This window comes from Zootoca vivipara, chromosome 9, assembly GCF_963506605.1.
Source record: "Zootoca vivipara chromosome 9, rZooViv1.1, whole genome shotgun sequence".
Classification (NCBI taxonomy): domain Eukaryota; kingdom Metazoa; phylum Chordata; class Lepidosauria; order Squamata; family Lacertidae; genus Zootoca; species Zootoca vivipara.
Genome location: NC_083284.1, coordinates 35,503,738 through 35,528,339, shown reverse-complemented (window position 1 = coordinate 35,528,339; position 24,602 = coordinate 35,503,738). Strand labels below are relative to the sequence as shown.

Here is a 24,602-nt window from a genome sequence, read left to right as displayed (position 1 = left end):
AGGCCACAGTAGTAAGGTTCTTCACAGTTACAACTATCTAGGACACAAAAATTCAGCATTACATTAACAATCTTCTACCCGATCATATCAAGATGGCACCTTCCCACACACTAGTGTGGGAAGAAGTTCCTACAAAAAGACTAGGTGGTGTATTCCTTGCTTGTGTACGACTTAGTAGTTCCTGCTAATCCTCCATTGTCTCTAGAAATGCAGATAACTGTGATGTCTAAAGCCCACTCATGGGGAAGTCCTGAAAAAGTCTTGTCCCACAGCAACGCAAAAGTTATCCAAAGCTCTGAAAAATCATATCTCTAATCACTACACCAAGTTACAGATTTCCTGACCTGTCCTTCATGGGAGCAATCCTCTCTTGCACCAGTTCCATATCTTCTCCAAATCCCTTCTCCTTTCCAAATTTAACTACTGAGTTGAAAGAAATGGGTAGGGAAAAGAACTCTTGAGTTTATTTTCCAAGGTTATTTTGCTTATTCAATGGCAAGAAAAAAATGCACAATTTCTAGAATACCTATTTGCAACAGAGGCTTGAATAAAGCCTTTATTGCTGAGAGTAAGAAAATAATCCTCAGCTTCTCACCATCTTCTGTAGTCCATCTCTGCCCCCCTCCAACTCAGTAAGGAGTTGGGGAAAAGAGGAAGTAAATTCTGAGCTGAAATTAGGGAGATCTGCATTAGTTGAGTTGGTTTACAACCCACCCTAATTCTAAAACCACCAGCCTTGGCACTCCTCAAGGCTAAATGGTTGTAACAGGCACACATGCCTCTTCACAATTTAGGTAGGGCTGTAGAACGGTGTGTTCCAAACTATGTTCTAACAGCCACATATTCCTCAGTGAGAAAAGCCGTAATGTGGACAAGTTTCTTTAAAAGACAGTTTACCAGTTCTACAATGAACAGCTACAGAGATGTGTCACAGGTGGCTTATATAGAGTGCTTGACTCAAGCACAAGCTAGGCTTGGTAATGCACCATGAAACATGTCCCATAATGCTCTCCAAAACAATTTCTATGTCAGATGCACAAAGGTTATTTGGCAAACAAGTCAATGTGTAAATGCCAAGTTGGAAAGCCACTTCCCTAGAGTGGTCCTCACACTCAACCGTTTAAATTTATCTTTCCTTGATCTTGGCACTACAGTACACTCGTTTTAGGATTTTTTACAGTATTTAGATTCTACACCCTTGTTATGCCAGAGAAAGCTTTAATTTAATTTTGTCTATTAAAGTATGTCCAGTAATGGGGATGTTTTAGTTAAAATCTAATGCCTCAAATTAGGCTCCATTGTTTATAATACTGACAGCTGGAACACAAGGACACTACTAGCTTGTGCTATATAACAGTGAATCCTGAAGGTAAGAATTATTCTGTGATGAGCTCTGACTTCTACTGGACATATAATCTCAGACAAATATGCCGGCCTGCCCACAAAGAGGAAAGTGACCTGTTGCTTAGGTAAGAAATGAAATCTTCCCTTAAACCAGTAGTAAGGAAACAGCAATAAGATTCCAAACAGCTAAAACTGACCCAAGTAGAAAGTGTTTTATTCCACATAGTCCTTTCCCCTACCAGCTGAACTACCTAATCTGTCAACATGTGATGCCTGGCAACAGCAACATTTTATCAAAAGTATTAAGCTGTCATAATTTATCCACTTCATGTAATGTGTGTTCACAGACATGAGACTGCTGCTATGCATACATGATAGTGATTAATTCGCTTGTTCATCCCACTACGTCAGCATATCCAAGTAAGCCTTGTTGAGCCTATGCAGAATGGCTTGAGAGTAACATGGTGCCTTCTCCAACAACTGCTAATATTTCTTGTAATATTTCAAAGGCACACTTGATGCTTTGAAAACTCCAAGTATTCTAATCCTGAAAGGCTGAACATTCTGTGTCAGCTAAAGGCTAGCAGCAGTTAATAAGCATTATGCAGAAAAAGAACTATAGACTGCATCCATGTTTAGTGAAAACTCTTAAATACCTACTAATTGTTCACAAAGATACTTCCGTTGAGCTTGACCATTACAGCTGGCAGATAAATTACCATGCTACTCGCTATTTTGTAAACAGGGGAGGACAATCTTAAGAGATTGCAAAACAATGAGGGCCAAGATGTGACTCCCTTTCCTTGCAATATACTTTAAAGCAGGGTGTGGTTTTTTAAATGTTAACTTATCAGTTCTGAAGACTTATGCAGGTATTGCAGTGGTTTTTCAACCCTTTACAATTTTGCAAGCAATTATGTAATAATGTTAAATCCTTCATTTGCTTTCAAAGTATTATTTAAAAGCTAAGCTTTTTCTGTTCTTATCTAGAAGAATGTAGAACGTCATTGAGGAGATGAAGGATGAGGAATGTTACAACTTTTTTTGGAGCCCAGGGAAAGTCATGCAAATAACTCATTCCAAATAAGGATTTTCACATCACTCTACACAACACTGTATTATTCTGCTAGTGAACAGTAGTACCACTGTAAAAATTAAGATATCTAAAATACTTGGCAGCTTATGACATGTTTTGACTAACATAAAAGCCAAGTTGAAAACTCTTGCCTTCAAACTGTGTAATAAATATTTCCTCTATGCTACCTTTGCACATTGTTGAAAGCTAACACAATACTTGCACTGCCCAGTTGTTCATTTAAAATTTTAAAATTGTCTAGCACTGCCAATAAATCTTCAAATATTCAATGATGCTACAAACTAACTTAAGTCATGTAGCCATATGCAATTTAAATATTAAACAAAAGCAGCAGCAATACAATGTTACAGCTTGGTTACCAATGCCTTACTTTCGTTTGCTTTTTGTGTCAGTAGTCTGAAAAACACTAGAGGCAGACATGAGATTTTCTATATATTGTCCAAGAACTTGATTTTCTGATTTCAGTTTCAGGTTTTCTTCTTTAACAGCATCTACTCTTGCAGACAGATCTGGAAGGACAAAGTGAGGCAGTTGAATTTTAGAAGCAAATCACAACATCTGCTCTACTCTAGAAATAGTCACATGAAAAGAAAAGCCCATTATGAAGACATCTGTATAGTGAAAGTTTATCCAATGCTTTCCAATAAAATGTTCTTAAAACACACAGGAACCCAGTGTCAAAAAAAGATATTAGTCCCTGCCCCAAGCCAGCCTCCTAGGAAAAGCATTCCAGAGTCAGGGTGCCACAACCATTGCAGTTATTTAAATGGAACATTATTAGAGTGTGAATAACTGTGGTCAATCTATCTCTGTCCAGGAAAGGCTGTAGCCAGCTATCAGTGCTAGTAGATAAATATCAGTGTTAGTAGACGAAAAGTGCTTCATGTCTTAAGAGGCCATTCAGGCCTTTAAAAAGGGGTTGGGTCTAATAACATCCCTAGGCTACAAACCCGGTCCAAAACCTGCCCTGACATAGTTGAACCCTCTAACCAACAGCATCAGCAACTTATCAGGAATTACCATCATAGACCATTCACACTTCCACAGCTTCATCTGAATTTAATGAAAACAAGAAATAGAGCTGAGAGACTTCAGCCTACTGATGATACTGTGTTCCAAAACCCCAGATGACCTTACTCAACAGTTTCGTGTACATGCTTAACAAAATACAGAATGCTAAAGCACACTATAGTATAAATGGCAAAATGCACTTTCTGGACGGCACCCATAGTCAGAGTGTGAAACCCCTTGCTGGCTTCTATGCCCCACCAGATTAAACAGAATTTGCAGGCACATCTTAGCTCGATCAGAACTGCAGTCTGTATTAATGATAAGTTTCTATCCTTAATATAGCCTAATTCTGCATGTAGATAGGTTAACCTTCTGAATTAAGAAACTAACCTTCAAGTGTATGCTGGAGTTCCAAAACTTGATTAATAAGTCGTGTTTTTTCTTCCAACTCCACTTGATTTTCAGCCTCAACAGCTGTAAAAAAGACATACTCTTTAGTGCAGCCAAGTATTACAATGCACAAGAGGGAAAACATTAAGTTGAAAAAATGCTTTATACCATCCATATCCGCATTCATCATCGTTGAACAGATCCGATCCACTGGTGAATCTTGTACTTCAGAAATGTACTCTGCTTAAAGAAGATAAAATTTTGTCAATGGTATGTACAAATGCAGAACCAAGTTTTTTAGTTGAATGTTTTAGAAGGGTAGCATTTGTTATCTAAACTTCAATGTGAACAGCAACCAACAAAACATTGCTGTGAAAATAGGCAAATCTGCTTTTGTCTGCTTTTAAAAAAATAGCAGTAAAATTGAAATTTTCCAGAACAAGGAAGCAAAACAATATTCCTAAGGAAGAAACCAGTTATTTTTCCAGCAGCAGCCAAATCTATCACATTTTGCACACCAATATCAACTGCACCAACCTATTTCAACATTATTGGGACACACTTTGCAAGAAATATATGCTTTGAGCATCTTTGTTAATAACTGATCAGGTGGGCATCTGTTGAGTGACTGTTGGCTGCTTCTACCAGCAATTCAAAACATACCTCTCCATCCAAGTTTTCTCTGACTATTAATACTGGCTCTTGGCACCTCTGGTTCCTATAACTGATAGGATGTTTCACTGACTTTCATTGACTCAAGCCAATTTACGTTTTTATACTGTTTGATTGCAATAAAGCTTCTAAATGTTTACCAAACAAAACAAAACACTGAAATTATCCATAAAACATGTGGCTCTTATTGTTATATGTTGTTGATGTTTAACTGTTCTGAAAGCCATCTTGGTGTTTCCCTGAAATGAAAGGCAGTATGCAATTTGTTTTATTAATAATCTTTAAATTATGAATATTGATTTAACTTCTATTAATTTACTATTTTAGCCAAATTATACTACAGCCAGAAGCAGTAACAGTTGAATGAAACAGCTGAATATTTGAAAAACAAGAATGATTTATGCCCAATTTCAAGCTTGTTCTGTGTGGTGGTCTGGGGTCCCACACTATTGGGTGCAATGTAATTTTGTATGTTGTCTATAAGCTCACTCACAGCATCCGTATAGTACCATGACATTTCACATGCACATCTTCGAAGAAACTCATAGTTTTAATGCTGTATATTTCTGCTCTACAGGGGTGCATTCCCTATTATTGCCAGGCAGCTGAAAGGAGAGAGAGCCATCCTTAAACAAGAAATGGGTGGCTGTTATTAACGTCAGTGGATGTTGGGTCCCTCGTAAGCAAGGCTGGCGTGTGTGAGAGAGGCTTGTTCATTTTCATTCCACCCACAACGCCTCGTTAGGAGGCAACGTTGCTGCTACCGGAAAGGCAGAGAACCCAGCGCTCCAGAGCTTTCCCTTGCGCACTCCCCAGAAGCAGCAGCAGCACCACCACCCAGCAACCCCCCAAAAACAGATTAGATGCTGCATCCTGAAAACGGAGCCTGGGAGGAGGAAACCCTCACCCTGCCAGCTCATCCTCGCCACACACCAGTCGCCTCGCCCTCCCAACCCGCAAGCAGGGAGCCCCGCCTCCCGCTCAGGTCCCCAGGCAAAGGAAGCGCGCACCTACTCACCTCTCCCCCACCTGCCCAGGTTGCCCTCGGACCCCAATCCTCGCCTAGTTCAACAGCGGCCAACTGCGACTGCGCAGCTTCTCCTTCGCCCGGCCGGCAGCGCACGCGCTTTGCTCCATGAAAACAACCGGCGGTGGGGGGGGGGGCAGGAGGGAGACGGCGGGCTTAAGGGGAAAGAGACGGCCCAGCCAGCCATCGAATCACAGCAAACGAAAGCGGGCGGCGCTTCGCGAGGCAGCCAATAAGCGGAGGGAGACATCGGCAGACGCTTCCATCGGCTGTGGGGCGGAGTCTCTTCGCCTTCGTCGGCCTGCTTCCGCAGGGCGGAGTAGTAAACAGGACTGACAGGGGCAGACGCCTCCCGTCGCTAGTCAGTCCCTTCTCTCTTCCTCTCCCTCTCCCCCCCCCCCGTCCCTCAAGTCGTAGGCCTGAATGAAGGCTTAATTCATAAGAGAGCAGAGCAGCACCGGCTGCAAAAAAAAAAACATCCTAAACGGCGCTGCTTTCCCAGGGCTGCGTCATAAGCACCTCCCGCTCCAGCTACAAGACATCTTTCCGCAACCTGAACCCTACGCCAAAGGATAAATGGACATAAAAATAGACATCAGGAATCACAAGACAGAGAAACCAGTAGGAGAACAATTCAGTCTCCCAGGACATTCTATACAAGATCTCAAAGTAGCTGTCTTGTTACAAAATAATTTCAGAAATAGACTGGAAAGAGAAGTTGCTGAAGTGCAACTTATTAGCAAACTTAAAATCATGGAGAGACCTGGTCTGAATAGAGACATTGGATTCTTACCTCATTATACATGATAAAGCTATTTTTAGCCATCTCACCTCTTGCTTTTTCCTGTAAGACCAATTGCAGTCGTTAACAGTCGTCAACAGGTTTACCGCACCTATCAGCCAATCACCCATTCCCACCACCCTTCTGAGTAATACCCCTCCCCACCCTCTCACTATATACAGTATAAGGGTCTAGTGACTTCTGTTTTAGTGTATCTGAAGAAGTGTGCATGCACACAAAAGCTCATACCAATGACAAACTTAGTTGGTCCCTAAGGTGCTACTGGAAGGAATTTATTTATTTTGTTTTGACTTTTTAAGACAGAACGAAGTGTGTCAGAGGTTGTTCACCGACAAAGGAAACAAAGAAACCTCCCACTGTCAGGCTCTGAAGCGAAAAATGCTTCTTCCTATTTTGTAACTGCATTTATCTCCCACATTTCCTGTAGTGAGGTCGATGTGAAGGATGTGGTTTTCCTCTCCTTCTTTTCATGGTATCTTCACTGCTACAACCTGGTTAGGTGAAAGAGATAGTGAGTGACTGACCTAAGGTCACCCAAGGAGCTTCGTGGCTGAGGGGAGATTTGAAACCTAGTCTGGGTCCTTGTCCGAGCTGTAATCACATTTATTTCCCACTCTTCTCCCAGAGGGCATTGCCTCACCTTTAATCGTCACAACAACATGGTGAGAAGGACCAACGCTGCAACCACTTTGCTGAGTCGCTCATATTTATTTCCTACTCTCCAGAGTGCTTTGCCTCACCTTTAATTGTCACAACAACATGGCAAGGTTGGTCAACATCATGACCAAGGGCTGCAACCCTACAGACAGTTGGGTCAGACTGAATGCTGTGGCACTTTTGAGGAAGCATTGCAAGAAACTAGCTAGAGGAGACTAGAGAACAAATGCGAAGTTTGTTCCTTACACAGATTTTATTCGTAGGATAAGAAGAATAAACAAAGCAAAACAGGTAAGCTAAGGCCCTTTTCAGTTGCCTGAGTTGCCTCTATGTGTTAGACTCCTGACAGCAGTGATGCAACACTTAGACTGGCTCAAGCGCTGTGATGGGATTCTCTTTCCAGAAACAGGTCATGTCTTTCCTTTATGTACTGCCTTACTATGCTGCTCGAGTAAATTGATGCTCAAGTAATTGTAGCCTGTTCCTTGGCATAGCTGCCAAGTTATCCCTTTTTTAAAGGGATTTTCCCTTATGCTGAATAGGCTTCCTCGCGAGAAAAGGGAAAACTTGGCAGCTATGTTCCTTGGTTTACATTCACATGGCCTTGAGGATGTTCTTGCAAGGCCAGGAGAGTATCCCCAATAATCATGTGGTCACCTGAATGGACTAGGACCAGATGGACTTCAATGGTTGGCATGCAGCCACTGTCCAGTACTAAGTGGGTTCCTATGACACTCTCAGGCTGTATACTCTCTTGACATAATTTCTACATGGCAATGTTGCCTACAAGAGATGGAATTAACTCATTGGAGGATTCAGGCCCCCATAGCTAGGCATGAATTTGGCATGGGAGGAGCAATTGTTAGGCACCACCTAAACCCTTATTGAAATCACAATGGTCTTCCATGATCTTGCAATACAAGGGTACCTTTTTCTGAGCAAGGGCCACCCATCTGGGCCACCTTCCAAGGGCCACATGCCAGTGGTGGCTAGGACCAGAGATAAAAGCATACAAAGCAGTAAATGCTAATTTTACCTTTTTTCCAGTAGGCTAGTTTACACACACACACACACACACACACACACACACACACACACCTCCATTTGCCCCCAGCCTGAGGTTCCCCACTCCATTATACCACCATGGAGTACCAGAGGTACCAGATGAATTTTAACAGTACCAGATGAATTTTAACAAGGAGAAATGTAAGGTACTACACTTGGGCAAAAAAATGAAAAGCACAAATACAGGATGGGTGACACCTGGCTTGAGAGCAGTACATGTGAAAAGGATCTAGGAGTCTTGGTAGACCACAAACTTGACATGAGTCAACAGTGTGATGCAGCAGCTTAAAAAGCCAATGCAATTCTGGGCTGCATCAATAGGAATATAGCATCTAGATCTAGGGAAGTAATAGTACCACTGTATTCTGCTCTGGTCAGACCTCACCTGGAGTACTGTGTCCAGTTCTGGGCACCACAGTTCAAGAAGGATACTGACAAGCTGGAACGTGTCCAGAAGAGGGCAACCAAAATGGTCAAAGGCCTGGAAACGATGCCTTATGAGGAACGGCTTAGGGAGCTGGGTATGTTTAACCTGGAGAAGAGAAGGTTAAGGGGTGATATGATATCCATGTTCAAATATATGAAAGGATGTCATATGGAGGAAGGAGAAGGATTGTTTTCTGTTGCTCCAGAGAAGCAGACATGGAGCAATGGATTCAAACTACAAGAAAGAAGATTCCACCTAAACATTAGGAAGAACTTCCTGACAGTAAGAGCTGTTCGGCAGTGGAATTTGCTACCAAGGAGTGTGGTGGAGTCTCCTTCCTTGGAGGTCTTTAAGCAGAGGCTTGACAGCCATATGTCAAGAATGCTTTGATGGTGTTTCCTGCTTGGCAGGGGGTTGGACTGGATGGCCCTCGTGGTCTCTTCCAACTCTATGATTCTATGAGGGAAAATTTCTAGGGCAGTACAGCTGGACAATCCTGTGCTTCAATAGGTTAGTAAAGGGTCGGGAAAAGATGCTGAGTTCTCAGTTACAGTGCTAGTGAGGCTTATTGGGTGGAGAGAATAAAAAAGCTATTTGGCTAAAGGGTTTTTAATAGAGTAATTAACTGCTTCCTTGAAGGTGTCTTAGTTTAACATTAATAGTTGAATATAAGCTTTTGATATTTAAAGTGTCAGGAACAAGCACTGGCGGAAGAAGAGGAGTAAGGGGGGGAGCACACCGCCCCTGGCACCACGATCCCGGCAGGGTGCCATTGTGGCTGCCCCTCCCCCGCCTGCTCTCTGCCCCGCCCTGGTCAGGAGCATGAAGCTCCGCCACTGGGAACAAGTTAACATAGTACTGTATGTTCTCATTTAAACCTAACAATATGATTTTAAAGTAACCAGATAAGCGTGTACACTTAAATCATGCAATGTGGTATATAAATGTTACATTCATCTGCGTTTGTACTATGCCTGCACCCCACAGTTTCTGGGTCAGTGGTAAGTTAAAGGTTCAGAGGAAATAAGAGATTGAATGGTGAAAGTGACACAGATGTAGGTCACCCTGTGCTGTGGGAGCTGAATTTTCTTACTATTGTGTGAGTTATGAAATACCCTCCCTTCCCTCCACACTGCTCAACCTCAGTAAATCTATAGAACCTTCTGCACTGTGATGTACGAAAACGGCTGTTGTAAGGTGTGGTGGTGTAAGGAACAGGGCTTATCTTAGAGGTGTGGAGCCTGTGTCCCTCAAGGTGTTGTTGGACCAGTCACCAGAACATGCATTATCCCTGACTATTGGCTGTGCTGGCTGGGGCTGATGGGAGTTCAAGTCCAAAACATCTGCATGGTCACAGGATTTTCAGCCATGTTTTTTCAGCAAACTAGCTTAATTTTCAGCACCCCTCTCTGTAAACTCACACCTTAGCAAATGTAAAAATTCTTATACCAGAAACACTTGCAAAATACATGTCAAGAAATACTGGTGGTTATACTGGTGCTTATCAGGATAAAAACAATATGAATATACCAATATATATATATATATATATATATATATATATATATATATATATATGTTAAAGAGTATATTGTTTTCCCATAGGCATGTTTCATTGAGGAACAAAATTTCAGTCAGAATGAAAAGAGAAATGTTGAAAATATACGGAGGAACTAATAAAAAGGGCAGAGTTAGGGAGACCTCTGCTGTCTAGAGAGGGGAGTTGCAAATGCATTTTTTCTGGTAAATAATTTCAGTTGTTTTCAGTACAGTGGTACCTCAGGTTAAGCACTTAATTGGTTCCAGAAGTCTGTACTTAACCTGAAGTGAATTTTCCAATTGAAAGTAATGCAAAGTGGCTTAATCATTTCCAGACGATGAAAAACACCCCCTAAAACAGCAATTTAACACAAATTTTACTGTCTAATGAGACGATTGATCCATAAAATGAAGGCAATAATCAATGTACAGAGGTACCTCAGGTTAAGTACTTAATTGGTTCTGGAAGTCCATACTTAACCTGAAGCGTACTTAACCTGAAGCGAACTTTCCCATTGAAAGTAATGGAAAGTGGATTAATCCATTCCAGACGGGTCCACGGAGTACTTAACTTGAAAGTACTCTACCTGAAGTGTACTTAACCCGAGGTATGACTATATGTAGAAATGTATTTGTGGCCCCAGTTCTGTAAATCCCACAGTCATTTGACAACCTACACCCCTGTCCTAAATTAACACATATCATGCCAAATTATTTCTGTGGGTTTAGGTGGGCCTAAAATAGTTTTCTCCACTGCTACACCGCAAACCGCTTTTGAAACTGAGGTGTGAGTGGTGCAGTGAGATTACTTTAGACTCTAGACTCTTATGATGTCTCTCCCTTTAGCTGGCCATGTGTATTGATTTACTTACTTAAAAATGTGGTCAGCCAGCCATGCTGCATTTGGAGAGCCTGCTAGTCATTCTGCTGGACCAGTAGGACCCTGATGGCACCATAATGAGGTGCATTGGAACTATGGCATAGTGGTTTGCTAGTGAAATTTTAAAAGTTCTTTGACTCCTAGACATTGCTTGGAAATAGGTTTGCACTGATTTCAGTGGAACTTAGATCCAGATTAAGATGTCTAAGATGGAAACCTTGTACAGCTGAACATTTTTATCCGCCTCTTTGTGAAGGCTGTTTGTGTGTACCAGCCTCTGGAGAACTTAATGTATGGGGTAAGCGAGGCTACGTCTTGGCTGAGTCAGGTTAGCATTACTTTTCTGAAGCATTTGCCATTACGTATGTCTGTCAATCTCAGTCCTGATGTAAAGTGCAGTGCAATAAATGGCTCAAGCTGGATAAGGAAGATAGGTTAAGGACACCACAATACTCCACAGCACTCCTGTCAAACTAGTAGAAAATATAAAAAGGTAAAGGTAAAGGGACCCCTGACCATTAGGTCCAGTCGTGACCGACTCTGGGGTTGCGGCGCTCATCTCGCATTATTGGCCGAGGGAGCCGGCGTATAGCTTCCAGGTCATGTGGCCAGCCTGACAAAGCCGCTTCTGGCAAACCAGAGCAGCACATGGAAACGCCGTTTACCTTCCCGCTGTAACGATTCCTATTTATCTACTTGCATTTTGACGTGCTTTCGAACTGCTAGGTTGGCAGGAGCTGGGACCAAGCAACGGGAGCTCACCCCGTCACAGGGATTCGAACCGCCGACAGTAGAAAAGCTATGTAGATGGAAATTCGCTTTGGGATTTTTGTTTTACCCCACTTCTAACGGTTTATAAATATATAAGTAATTCAATATATGAAAGGATTTACAGTTGATCCTCACCCTTTCTGTCATACAGATAATATAATTAGAGCTGCTTCAAGCTGTTTGCCTTCAGAAAAGGCCCTTTTAAAACCTACATAATCTTTTTAAATCCCTGCAAACAGGCATCCAGTTCTGTAGCTGTGACTTTGGAACTTGTCTGTGACACTCTCCCATTGGCTAGTGAAATGTTGCTAGAATGAAGGAAATCTGTGTCTCCCCCTATGAGATGGCTTGCTTCACTGCTTGCTAAACCAACTTAGCAACCAAGAGGTCATTTTAGGCTTCTGGCCATTGAGCTACTTCTATGATATTGTCAGAGCACGCCAATTCCCCTGTTTCCAGTTCATTTCATTAAGTACTCAAGGAAAAGACAATAGTTGCACTGAATATTTCTGGACCGCATGTCAGTGGTGGGTTGGGCAAGAGGCAAAAGTGGGTGGAGCAACAAATGTAAATTTTACCTTTGTACAATAGGCTATTTTTGTGTGTACACTCATATACTCCTTGGTGTCCTGCACCCAGGCAACCAAGAGACATTATTAGAGTTGAAGGAAGCATTCCAGCCAGGCAGGGGCGTAGCGAGCCACCGCGACACTCGGGGCGGCAAATTGCCATGCACTCGGGGGGACGTGGCGTTGCTACGTAATGACGCATGCGTCGTTACGTGGCGGGGTATCACCGCCCCCCCCGCGCCTCCAAAGCTGCGTGTCTCCAGCTACAAACTCCGGGAGGCTGGAGGCTTGGCTTGGGAGTCGCGGGGGTGGGGTTAGGGTTAGGGCACACCCCCCCCAGAGTAGAACCCAGGGCGAACCACCCACATCGCCCCCCCCCCCATTGCGACGCCCCTGCAGCCAGGCAAAAACATTCATGGAGGGTGTAATGCAGGGCTGGCAAGGACTGTGGCTAGAGAGAGCCCCAAGAGTCACATGATGGGGGAAAGGAAGGGCTGCATTTGACGCCCAGGCCTAAGACTCTCTACCCTTGTTCTAAAGGACAGAAACATGCTGACAGTCTTCTAAGTTGCTACCTTTGGTAGAAACAGCTTCTCTACTAAATCCAGTAGAAAAGAACATGAGATCAGCATGCCAGGTTTATGCCAACATTCTGTGTTACCATTGCACTGCTGTAACTGCTTTGCTAGTGGTAAATGGCCAGTGCAAAAGGAGAATCAACAAAACTGGGGAGGGTAGATGCAGAGTTTAATCAAAATTGTATGCTCACTCAGAGCTCTGTCTCTCCAGAGCAGAGTGAGGCTATACTGTACCAACAAAAGGTACAGGATAAGCAAAAACACCAGAAGCAGAGTCAGTGGAAAGTCCAAGCAACTGCATGTGCCTCCAAGTCTCCCGGCACCACCCTGACCACATCAGAAGGTGAGATTTAAACTAGTTCAGCAGCCAGCCAAGCTGCAGCACTAGGAATATGCACACCATTGAGGTAGTAGCCAATCATGACACAGCACAAGAATTTCAAGTACACTGTGGGGAAACCAAGATGGTGGCATCAATGGGCTCTGAGTCTCCTGTTGTCTCTAAACAATGGGAAGGATTGAAATAAATGGGGGGAAAGTGAAATGCTACCCAGCCTGTGGATAAGTCTGTTGCCATTGTCATAAGATGATGGACTGAAAAAACATAAGCATAAACAGGTAGGAAAGGGTGACCTGGGAGGTCACTGGCTGCTGGGATACCAGAGTTGATGATGAATGAATGAATGATGAATGATACCAGATGAATGGGATACCAGAGTTGGTCCATGGAAAGAAAGAAGTAAAGGTGTAGACTTCACCACTACTTTTTCCCATGCCCTGTAAAGGCTTCACGTTCTTCATTGCTGCATTAGGTTGCTATTAAAGGCACAGATACAAGGGCAGTTGAAAATATGGTAATCCTACTCTATCATTTTTTTCATAGAGAAAATCAATATAATATAGTTAGAATTGTATGAGCAGTACACTGAATGTGATATTTAATAAAGCAGCTCATCAAGAGATTAATGCCCTGTCAGTGTTGCTTGAAGAAAATTAAGAGAACTCACTCTGTTTCTGGAATGACTTAAAAATTGTCATTAGTAATGTACTGCTCATTTACGTGTTCATTAAGAGATTATACAGTTAGCTCTTTCACTTGAGCTATATGGATTTTCATATTACAATCTTACAAAGAGATTTTTTTAAAGAGCAAGGCAACAGTAGCCCAGAAGTCAAAACTGATTGAAGTGTAAATATGAAACAGTGCTAGTTCATTTATTTTCCTCTTGATTCTTTTCTTCTATTTCTCTGATAGTGCAATCCTATATATGAAAGAAGTAGGTCTCAGTTTAGTGGGCCTTGTTCCCAGGTACTGTATAAGATTGCTTCTGGCAGAGCAATTTTAATCTCTGGCTGGCAGCAGTGGGACAAGGCAGGGCAGAACTGCCACATTCAAAGCCCAGACCCTCCATGTGTTCCTATTTTGCAGGGATGCCCCTGATTTAGAGAAGGCATCCCAGTTTCTGGTTTGATCCTGGAATGTCCTAATTTTCCGTAAGATGTCCCTATTTTCATTTGATAAATGTTGGTGGGTATGGAGTTATCTGACCCCTAAGCCATCTGAAGGCAATCCTGTATAGGGAAGGTTTTTATGTTTAATGTTTTATTATGTTTTTATATGTGTTGGAAGCTGCCCAGAGTGGCTGGGACAACCCAGTAAAATGTGTGAGGTATAAATAGTAAAATTATCATTATAGAATGGTACGTCCCTATTTTCATCAGAGAAATGTTGGAGGGTATGAAAGCCCTGCCAGCTTCTACTGGCCAGGGTAGAAGGCAACTCCTTAGTGCCAAAGGAGCTGAGGAGGTCCCTTGGCAGCTGACGTGGCTGGAGGTATTCAAAGCACAGCTTGGATTCAAAGCACTTGCTCCAGTGATTTAAATCCAATCCACTTTCTCAGGAGAATGAAAAAATACACCTGTAAAAAACTGATAATTGTTTTCTTTATAGAAGATGAATTTATTCAAAGTGCTTCCTCCAATGCATTGAATACAATAATCTTTTTTTCTGGGAATAAAGCAGTGCTCCATTTTTTAAAAGAGCATTTTTTCTCTCCCAAGAAACCACTCTGTATTCAACAGCTTTCTCTGAAAAGGGGGAAATGCTCAATTTTTAGGAGAATTTCCCCCTCTGCAGAGGCTTCCGAGTTCCATGTAACTGATAATCTGCTGACTGTTGGTTACAGGGAGTTTACTTGTGGGCACACTTCTACCGCCGATCAGATGAATGGTACTGAAAACTGTGGGTAAATGCCAGGATCTGTCCAGGTCTTCTTAGGCCCCTATGCCTGGGCAGGACGTCTGGAACACCTTCAGCATACACCCGGGAATCATGGACTCATAACTGGGTTTTATGAGCACCAAATCAGCAGTAAACAGCAGAAGCATTTGTAGAGGTTTCAAAACATTCCTCATTTATTTCTATTAACTACTGCATATTTACAGATCTGGCTTTGTGAGTGTTACAGCCTCTCACTTAGCCATCTTGTCTACAGAAGATATTAAACTGCACACAGCACACGCAGAGAGCAGAGTCAGGACTGAAAAACAACAAAGTAACAATTCCTAACTGTTCCCTCCCAACAGCAGATATCACCAGATTTTCAGAATGGGAGGGGTGAAAATGCTCACAACCTCCCCCTTTTCATTCTGACCATTATGAAAATCTAGCACAAAAGCAATTTCTTTACATATATACCAAGTTGTTCCTTATTAACAGCTTTAGTCAAAGCATCAGCAGGTATTTCTTTCCCTGGCATATATGAGACTTTTACAACTCCTTTCTGAATGCATTCTCTGGCACGGTGCAATTTGATTAGCAAATGTTTTGTTCTTTGCTTGCACCCTTCTGAATGGATTAGTTCTATGCAGGCTTTGTTGTCCTGATAAACTTGAACTGGACAACAAATTTTTACTCTCATATCCTCACATAGTTGCAACAACCACTCTACATTCATGAGGGAAAAATTTAAAGCGTTGAGTTCTGCTTCACATGAACTCATGCTTATTGTTGCCTGTTTCTTACAAGACCAATCAAATAGGCACTGATTGTACAAATAACACACACCTGAGGTGCTCTTGCCATCAGTTGTATCACTACCAAAACTGGCATCGGCATAGATCTCAAGACCTCCAGATTTTTGGCTAGTAAGCTTCAACCTGTAATGCATAGTGCCTTTTAAATACCTAACTATGCGTTTCAGTGCCTTCCAGTCTTGCACTGTAGGTTGATTTACATATCTGCTGAGCAAATTTACGCTAACAGCAATGTCTGGTCTTGTGCACCTTGCTATAAAACTAAGTTTACCCAAAACACTTCTGAACAATGTAGTGTCAGGAAAAACATTAGCATTAGTATCATGTTGGTACCCTGTGACCATGGGGGTGTCTACAGAATTGGCATCTGTCAGATTTAATTTTTCAATCACATCATTGATCTTACGTGATTGATGCAGCAAAACATCACCTTGCTTATTTCTCTCTACTTCCAGTGAGAGATAATTGCTGACTTCCCCTAGGTCTTTCATATCAAAATGCTTTTGCAGTTTTGCAAGAGTGGTTTTGTAAATATTTGCATCCTTCCAGAAAAACAAAATATCATCCACAAAACAAATGCAGTACAATTTGTGCTGGTTAGATTCTTTAACAAAAACACAAGAATCAGCCTTTCCTTGCTGGAAACCTAAGGAAAACAGCACTTCTGTCAGCTTAGTGTGCCAGCATCGAGCACTTTGTTTTAGACCATACAGGGATTTTTTTAATTTACACACCATTCCCTTTTTTATCTGCACTCCGTCTGGCGGTGACATGTAAATACTCTCATTGAGAATTCCGTACAAAAACGCAGTATTTACGTCGTGATGAGATATGGTCATGCCCTCTTCTGCAGCAATTTTCATCAACAGCCTAACTGTCTCAAATTTGACTGTCGGTGAATATGTCTCATGATAGTCCTGATCAGGAACTTGAGAAAAACCACGTGCAACTAATCTGGCTTTATATCTGACCACTTTACCAGTCTGATCAGTCTTGGTTTTGTAAATCCACCTGCTGTCTACAAGTTTCATGCCTGGTTCTACTGGAACCAATTCCCACGTGTCATTTTGCTTTAGGGAATTCAATTCAGCTTTCATGGCATTAAGCCAAGGTTCGGCATCTTTTTCAGGTAAATTTTGAACCTCTTTGTAGTTAGTTGGTTCAAAAACTGAGTTTGGATTGCTAGTGGCAGCCATATCTGAAATAGCAGCTTTAGCAAATTCTTTAGAAAATCGTTTAGGTGCTTGTCCCTTGGTAGTTCTCTCAGATCTACGCAATACTCTGGGATCCTCTGGGTCTGGTTCCTCCTCCTTGGGAGAATGGTGACCTGTATCTGGCAAAGATTCTACCTCTAGATCAGTGTCAGACCCATCTGATTTCTTAAAAGAGGTCTTTTCATTCTGATCATCTGTATCAGTGTCAGAATCTGTGCTACCATCAGCATCAATTACAGGTTTTGCCTCTTTGTTAATTGGTTTCACCACCTCATCATCTGAAATGGGATGACATTGAAAAATGCCAACTTTGTCCCATTTTGGATTACAATCCATGCTTCTGGTCAGCCTAATTGTGTTTGTGTCTGTCATCAGCACACGATAAGAACCTTTTTCATAACCTAGAAAAATGCCATGTTGACCAGATTTGCTCAGTTTGTCACCTTGCAGAGTGTGCACCCAAACTTCAGAACCGAAAATTTTTAAATGTTTTACAAACGGTTTCCTTTTGAACAGCATTTCGTATGGGGTGCAATCAATGGCTGATTGATATCTGCGGTTGTAAATATAGGTGAAACACGATAGAGCTTCAGCCCAAAAGGGGTTGGGTAGGCCTGAATCATGCAACAGAGTTTTAATTCCTTGTTGCAAGGTCTGGTTTACTCTTTCACATAAACCATTCTGCCATGGAGATCTGGGCGTGGCAGTCATGTGCTCTATGCCCTGTTCTGCAGTAAAGTTTTCAAACTGTTCTGAACAAAATTCTCCACCCCTGTCAGTGAAAAGACAACGTACATGCTCATCGTGAACATTCCTGAGCCATGCACAAAATTTTTGAAACTTAGAGAAGGCTTCAGACTTCTTTTGTAACATATAGACCCAAACATATCTAGAATAGGCATCTATCAGAACCAAAAAATAACATGAGTTTCCTCTAGAGAGCGCTAGAGGTCCAACCAAGTCTGCATGCACAATCTCATAAGGTTTCTTAACCTCCCTCCCAGATTTTGTACCTTTGGGAGCTTGCTTAATTTTGTTCTCTGCACATGAGACACATTTCATATGATAAGGACACTTTTGAACTTTCATGCCCTCAACCATATTTTGCATTTTACCTACTGCCTGGAAATGCAAATGACCAAACAAACGATGATAATCATGAATACAATGGTTATGCAATTTCTCATTCTTATCTACTGATATATTACAGCACGCCTTTTCAGTTTCTTTAGTTGCTCCAGCAGCTGTACCTGTAACAAAAGGCAATACATATAAACCATCAACACACTTAGCATAAAGAATGAGTTTGTTGTCTCGAAGAATTTCACACCGAGAGTTTGCAAACACCACTTTAAATCCTTGAGCGTCTAGCTGAGAAACACTCAAGAGATTATCCTGCAAATGAGGAGCATACATAACATTTTTAACTGTTGCATTAAGGCTCTGCAAAGAAACCGTTCCCTGAGCCAAACTTTTAATAGTCGTTCCATCCGCTTGATGAATTGCTCCTCCCTGTTTCTCAAGATGAAGAAAGAGATTTTTATCATTGGCCACGTGCCTTGTGGCTCCTGAGTCGACAACAAAAACAGAACGTGTGAGTTGATTAGAACTGCGTGAAATCAAAGCCTTTGATGCAGCTGGCCCTTGGGGTTTTCGGCCTCCTCCCCCTTTGCCTTTGAAGTTGCCCTTCTTCTTTGAAGAGTTTTTACACTGATTTTTAAAATGGCCGACCTCTCCGCAAGAAAAACAGCGGCGCATTTTAAGAGCTTTTGCAACACTTTCACTTTCCCCTGTTGAAGGCTTGTAGGCATTTCCAACAGCCTTGTCCCTGCTTTCTCTAGCAGTCTGTCTGCGATCCCACTCATTCAAGAGCACGCTAGACACATAATCTTCTGTTAGACGGTCATTGGGCAAAGACGACAATTGAGCAGCTACAGCATCATAAGATTCATCCAAACTGTTTATGATAAGCATTGCAAAAACAGCTTCTGAAATATTTAAGTCTCGCTGGACAAGATCCTGTCTGAGACGTTTTAATTGGGCTAGATGGCTGGGCAAATCACCATCTTTCTGCAATTCCAGCCTACACAGCTTTTTAAAGAAAAGCACACTGGATCCTGCATTTTGTCTTAGATGCATATCTCGAAGTTTATTCCAAACAGCCCGTGCAGTCTGCTGGTTCTCCAAGTTGACCAACAACTGGTCCTGGACACTCAGAATAATTGTCCCCCTGGCTCTCATGTCTGCCTCATGCCACGCTGGCCATCCATCATCATCCTCATTAGGGGGGTCATCTTCTATAATATGGTAAAGCTTTTCCCTTTGTAAAAGTGCTTTCATTTTGACCTGCCATGTAGGATAGGTCTCTGGTGTAAGGAGAGGAAAAGATAGAGACATCTGGCCAGAATGTGCAGAAGCCATGCCTGTGTTTAGTTAACAGCAAGACACTTCCCTTCATGCACCCCAAATACTCTTGACTCTCTCAGCAACTTCTCTCCCCACTCAGCACAATTAACAGGCAAACTGGAAAAGCGTCTCTGCTGTCTTCCTGGCAGCCAGCAACATACCTTTCTGTAAATCAAACAGCAGCTTGAAAAACAGCTTCAGCTCACAGCTCAACTCCGATGTGCAGCATCAGATGGAAATGGATCAGAAACATCCAATTATCCAACCATCAATAGCCATCTGCAACCACCAGTCTGCTACCAGCAACCATCCGCCTGCTACCATATGTGGGTAAATGCCAGGATCTGTCCAGGTCTTCTTAGGCCCCTATGCCTGGGCAGGACGTCTGGAACACCTTCAGCATACACCCGGGAATCATGGACTCATAACTGGGTTTTATGAGCACCAAATCAGCAGTAAACAGCAGAAGCATTTGTAGAGGTTTCAAAACATTCCTCATTTATTTCTATTAACTACTGCATATTTACAGATCTGGCTTTGTGAGTGTTACAGCCTCTCACTTAGCCATCTTGTCTACAGAAGATATTAAACTGCACACAGCACACGCAGAGAGCAGAGTCAGGACTGAAAAACAACAAAGTAACAATTCCTAACTGTTCCCTCCCAACAGCAGATATCACCAGATTTTCAGATGCTCCATTTTTTAAAAGAGCATTTTTTCTCTCCCAAGAAACCACTCTGTATTCAACAGCTTTCTCTGAAAAGGGGGAAATGCTCAATTTTTAGGAGAATTTCCCCCTCTGCAGAGGCTTCCGAGTTCCATGTAACTGATAATCTGCTGACTGTTGGTTACAGGGAGTTTACTTGTGGGCACACTTCTACCGCCGATCAGATGAATGGTACTGAAAACTTGTCTTCAAAGGAGGTTGCCATAACCGACAATCAGTTGATTGGGACTTACAGCTACCTCCTTTCAACATACACAGGTATCAATCACCTTACAGCATTATGGCGTAGGTGATTGACAGATGAGTGATCTCACCCACCTGTCAATGTTGACCCTAGCGGGGGGGGGGGGAGATTTGTCCCACCAAGCAGATCCAGTTACCCACTCTAGGTGTAGACAGTACTGAGCCAGATGGTCCAATGTTTGAGTCAGTGTAAGGCAGCTTCCTGTGCTCAGCTTGGCTCCGCTGCACCCACCTCATCCCTATAATGTTCCAGTTTGGGACACTACAGTAGCAGAAACGCTATCAGTAGTAGCATATCATCCACAACACTTTCTGCAGCTACAGTTGAGGTCTCTGCAGTGGCCAACATGTGAACATATCTACTATATCCTTCCCTCTCCAGCAGCAACAATCAGTGGTTAAGGACCACACTCTAGCCAGGTATTAATGGTATCATAACCTGATATTATCTTCTGCCTATGAGAACAGCACATTTTCAAAGCACAGTGATAATTAGCCATAGTTAAATGTATTCCAGGTTCTAATTAAAATTTCCCAAAGCCAGCTGTCATTGCTTTCAATAGAAATGAATTTATTTGGTTCCAGAGAAAAGAACACGTTCCATATAATACCAATGCACTTACTAGTATGAGAGGCATAATCAGGACTGGTAAAGACTTTCTGGCACTTCTGCATGAATATCTGCCAATATACCGCAATTGCATCGAGAGAAGCTCTGTGTGATGTTGCCCATCATATAGCAGGCAAATAGTATAACCTATCACTTTGGGGGGGGGCACTTTTAGAGCTTTTATTGCAGATACATTTTCTGCATTGGGCAACTTTCCAACATGTGCATTCTGAGAGATAGTCATTTACTGTATTGAACCACAGTACAGGCTTAAGAGGAGTCAGAATGCAGAGGCAGATCTAGGGGAGTGCAATGGGTTTGCCCACACTGGGCACTGAGCCAAGAGGGTGCCTCAATGATGTAGAAGTGAAGGCAAGAGGCGGGGGGGGGCACTGAATTTTGGTGTCACACAGGGCACCACTGAAGTTTGAAAGCCCATGTCTACCACTATGAAATGAAAACTGTATGCATTATGCATACATTTTGCTCTTTTGGGCAGGGCAAAAGTGTCTAATTGCCTTGCTGAAGAACTTCCTATGAATCACTGGTATTTAGGCTATAATATCTCTAAATTAAAAGTGCCTGGCATTTCTATAGTCTGCTTTTTATATTCAGAACTATCAGGTGACCATTGAGAATAGTGATGCTCTACTGCACGCCCACAAGCAAGAAGAGTAGTCTGGAATGGTATACCACTGGAAGCATTTGGGCCTGCCCCTACCAAATCTTAATGTGGATTTTGAACCCCTTGTGCAGAGGACCTTCTCGGTGGTAGCGCCTGCCCTGTGGAACGCCCTCCCAACAGATGTTAAAGAGAAAAACAGCTACCAGATTTTTAGAAGACACCTGAAGGCAACCCTGTTTAGGGAGGCTTTTAATGTTTAATAGATTATTTTATTTCATTTCATTTCTTTCAATGGGAAAGTTCGCTTCAGTTTATGAATGCTTCAGTTTATGAACAGACTTCCGGAACCAATTACACCCATGCTTCGGGTTAAGTACGCTTCAGGTTGAGTACTCCGCGGACCCGTCTGGAACGGATTAATCCACTTTCCATTACTTTCAATGGGAAAGTTCGCTTCAGTTTATGAACGCTTCAGTTTATGAACAGACTTGCGGAACCAATTGTGTTCATAAACCGAGGTACCACTGTATTCCTCATCCATGCAGCATTCTCCTCCAACTACTGCTGTCCCATACTTTCTCCTCTCTAAACCTAGAAAGTCCCTGTACTTTAAAAATCCAGATAGGAGAGCTAGGGAATATCCCGATTTAGAAAGTGTGGGACAGCAGTAATTGAAGGAGAACACCACAAGGGCAGGGAAGAATTAAGAGAGGCACAAGGGATTCAAAATCCACTTTGATCCAAGACATGGACTAATTTGTCAGGGGCAACAGAGGGCGGAATTTTTAATTCAACAGTAGCAACTGAGTTTTCTAAAACAGTATTATCATTCTTTTAGAACACTCTCCCTTTAGTACACACCACATATGCCTTTTTTGAAGCTCAATTGCAAACCACTCTGTGAACTTCATAGTCAAAGTGTGGCATGTGCCATAATAAATAAATGCCTGTGACAATCCCACGCCTTTACAAAGCCATCATCAAAGTTTACTCCAAATGCTTTATAAAAATGCTAGTCCAGAGACTAATGATTAACAAGAGATGTGCATTGTTATGTGTGAACACACACATTCAGGTATCAGAATATATTTTTATATAAATATATTTTTAGCCCTTAGGTCATACATGTTTATAACAAGCCACCTATGTTTCCTTACCTGAGTCATCAGCCAAGGAAATGTTAGTAAAGCTGTCATCCTCCTCTTCCAGGGAACCTTCCATTTTGTTTCAGTGAGGGTTTTTTTTTTAAATTTCAGGAGTGCGTTAAAGAGAAAGCAGCATATCCTATTTTCCTCTTGTTAAATCTTTAATGATTCCACCCACCCACCAGAGGCTACTTGATCCTTCCACTAAAAACGAAACAGTTCTTGTTCTTACTAACAACAGCACGCTTGCGCACGGAAGGATCTCTGTAACCCTGAGCTGCCTCCGGAAACGGTTATGGTACAAAAGTTAAATAGTTACAAGTTGCAACGCCTTATGCCAATAGGTGCTGAGTAATAACCATTGTTTCAGTTTTGTACTGTATTTTCTGTATGAGGGAAGAATAGAAGAACCAGATATTCATGGGCCACTTGCTGTTCAGCTCAGGCATTACTTACCAGAGATAATTCTCTGTTTTCATATAGTATTCATGTTGTATCATGTGCAATTGGCATGTTGGGTTCCTGGCTTTCCACCTTAGGAATCAGGGCCACCTTAGCAAAGAACCATCTGATGCCCCCTCCCCACATTAGTTCCCTGCCCACCCACCTCGCTAGCTATGGGCTTACCTGGAAGCAGTGGTAGGTAGCTGGGAAGTCATTTCAAGTTCCATCACAGTTCCTGGATAGCCAGAACATTTTTCATATTGGGATTCATCTGAATCCAGTGCAAACCCCTACCAATTACCCTCCCCAGCTGCATCCTCTCGTGATCATCAAATTGTGCTTGGGCATTCCCCTGAGCATTAGCATAATTTTTTCAAGGTGTGTATGTGTTTGCAATGGGCAGGTATGCCAGAAAAGTTCCAACGTTGCCCTTTGGCTCACATACAATGCATTTAATTTTGTTCTGAACTCCTAAACCTAAGTAAAAAATCATGCAAGATTTAATTAACAGTTGTCAATACCTTTTAAAGTAAGTATTCAGCCTCATAAAATAGAGCACAGTCTGCATGTAATTTTGTGTGCTTCATTCTGCAGGGCTAACACAAGCATAAAACCATACAATCCATTGGGCTAAAGCGTCTAAATAATCCTTTTGACATATAAATATATTTGTCTTTGGTTAAACTTCATGCCAGAACTACAGGATATGCATTGTTTGAACTCTATAGATCTTATCTAAAATGTTTAATTAATATTCCTTGCCACTATCAATAGTTTTATATTATTTGTGCCATCTGGCTTCTCTCTGGTAGGTAATTGACATGAATGAAATGTATTGGCTCCTTATAAACTGGATTAAATTTTGCCAAGTGAACACAGAGCCTCTTAGCCTTCCTTGCTTTATCAGCAATGTGGCAATGGATACTATAAAATAAATGCAAATATACACTTGTACATATAATGGCTTGTATCCAACTAACAGCACTAACCAAGCCCAAGATCTCACCAGGATGAGAGAATTTGGATTCAACAGATCTTGATCTTTGCTGTCTGAGCCTCAGATATCCCTGCATCAACCAGGGGTCAGCCAGTGGAATTTAAACTGGTGGAATTTACATCAGCACCATACCTTTCAACGTTTTCAGACCCAAAACCAGGACACGTGTCTTCCAGGACATGCTCCCGGGTGGTCATGTGACATGCACCTTGCTCTCACTCCAGAAAAGCACTTTTTCCGGGGCAAGAGAGCAATGTGTGAGAGATTGCTGCAACAAAAATGGTCGCTGTGATATTGCACATAAAAAATGGGGATATCCCATTTTT

At 42.2% G+C, this 24,602-nt stretch overlaps 1 protein-coding gene across 5 annotated transcripts; it reads right to left on the bottom strand.

The window, feature by feature from the left end:
* Positions 1 to 1,840: 1,840 nt before the first annotated feature.
* SCOC (short coiled-coil protein) lies at positions 1,841 to 23,088 on the bottom strand. Of its 5 annotated transcripts, none has more exons than XM_060278608.1 (4): positions 22,848 to 23,088; positions 4,010 to 4,084; positions 3,842 to 3,925; positions 1,841 to 2,949 (listed from the first exon to the last, which is right to left on the bottom strand). In XM_060278608.1, exons 1-4 carry the CDS (start codon positions 22,909 to 22,911, stop codon positions 2,807 to 2,809), a joined length of 366 nt encoding a protein of 121 aa, XP_060134591.1. In that variant the 5' UTR covers positions 22,912 to 23,088; the 3' UTR covers positions 1,841 to 2,806. The 5 variants fall into 5 exon arrangements, with proteins under 5 accessions (XP_060134591.1, XP_034968257.1, XP_060134594.1 ...); XM_035112366.2 differs by having other exon boundaries at positions 4,010 to 4,081; XM_060278611.1 differs by lacking the exon at positions 22,848 to 23,088 and adding an exon at positions 5,524 to 5,895 and having other exon boundaries at positions 4,010 to 4,081.
* Positions 23,089 to 24,602: the final 1,514 nt, after the last annotated feature.

Excerpts from the sequence above, each read along its gene's own strand:
- SCOC (XM_060278608.1), bottom strand. The coding sequence starts at position 22,911 with ATGGAAGGTTCCCTGGAAGAGGAGGATGACAGCTTTACTAACATTTCC. Across the intron at positions 4,085-22,847 it reads TTCCTTGGCTGATGACTCAG|CAGAGTACATTTCTGAAGTA; the intron begins GTAAGGAAACAT and ends ATCTTCTTTAAG. Across the intron at positions 3,926-4,009 it reads GATGAATGCGGATATGGATG|CTGTTGAGGCTGAAAATCAA; the intron begins GTATAAAGCATT and ends TCTTTTTTACAG.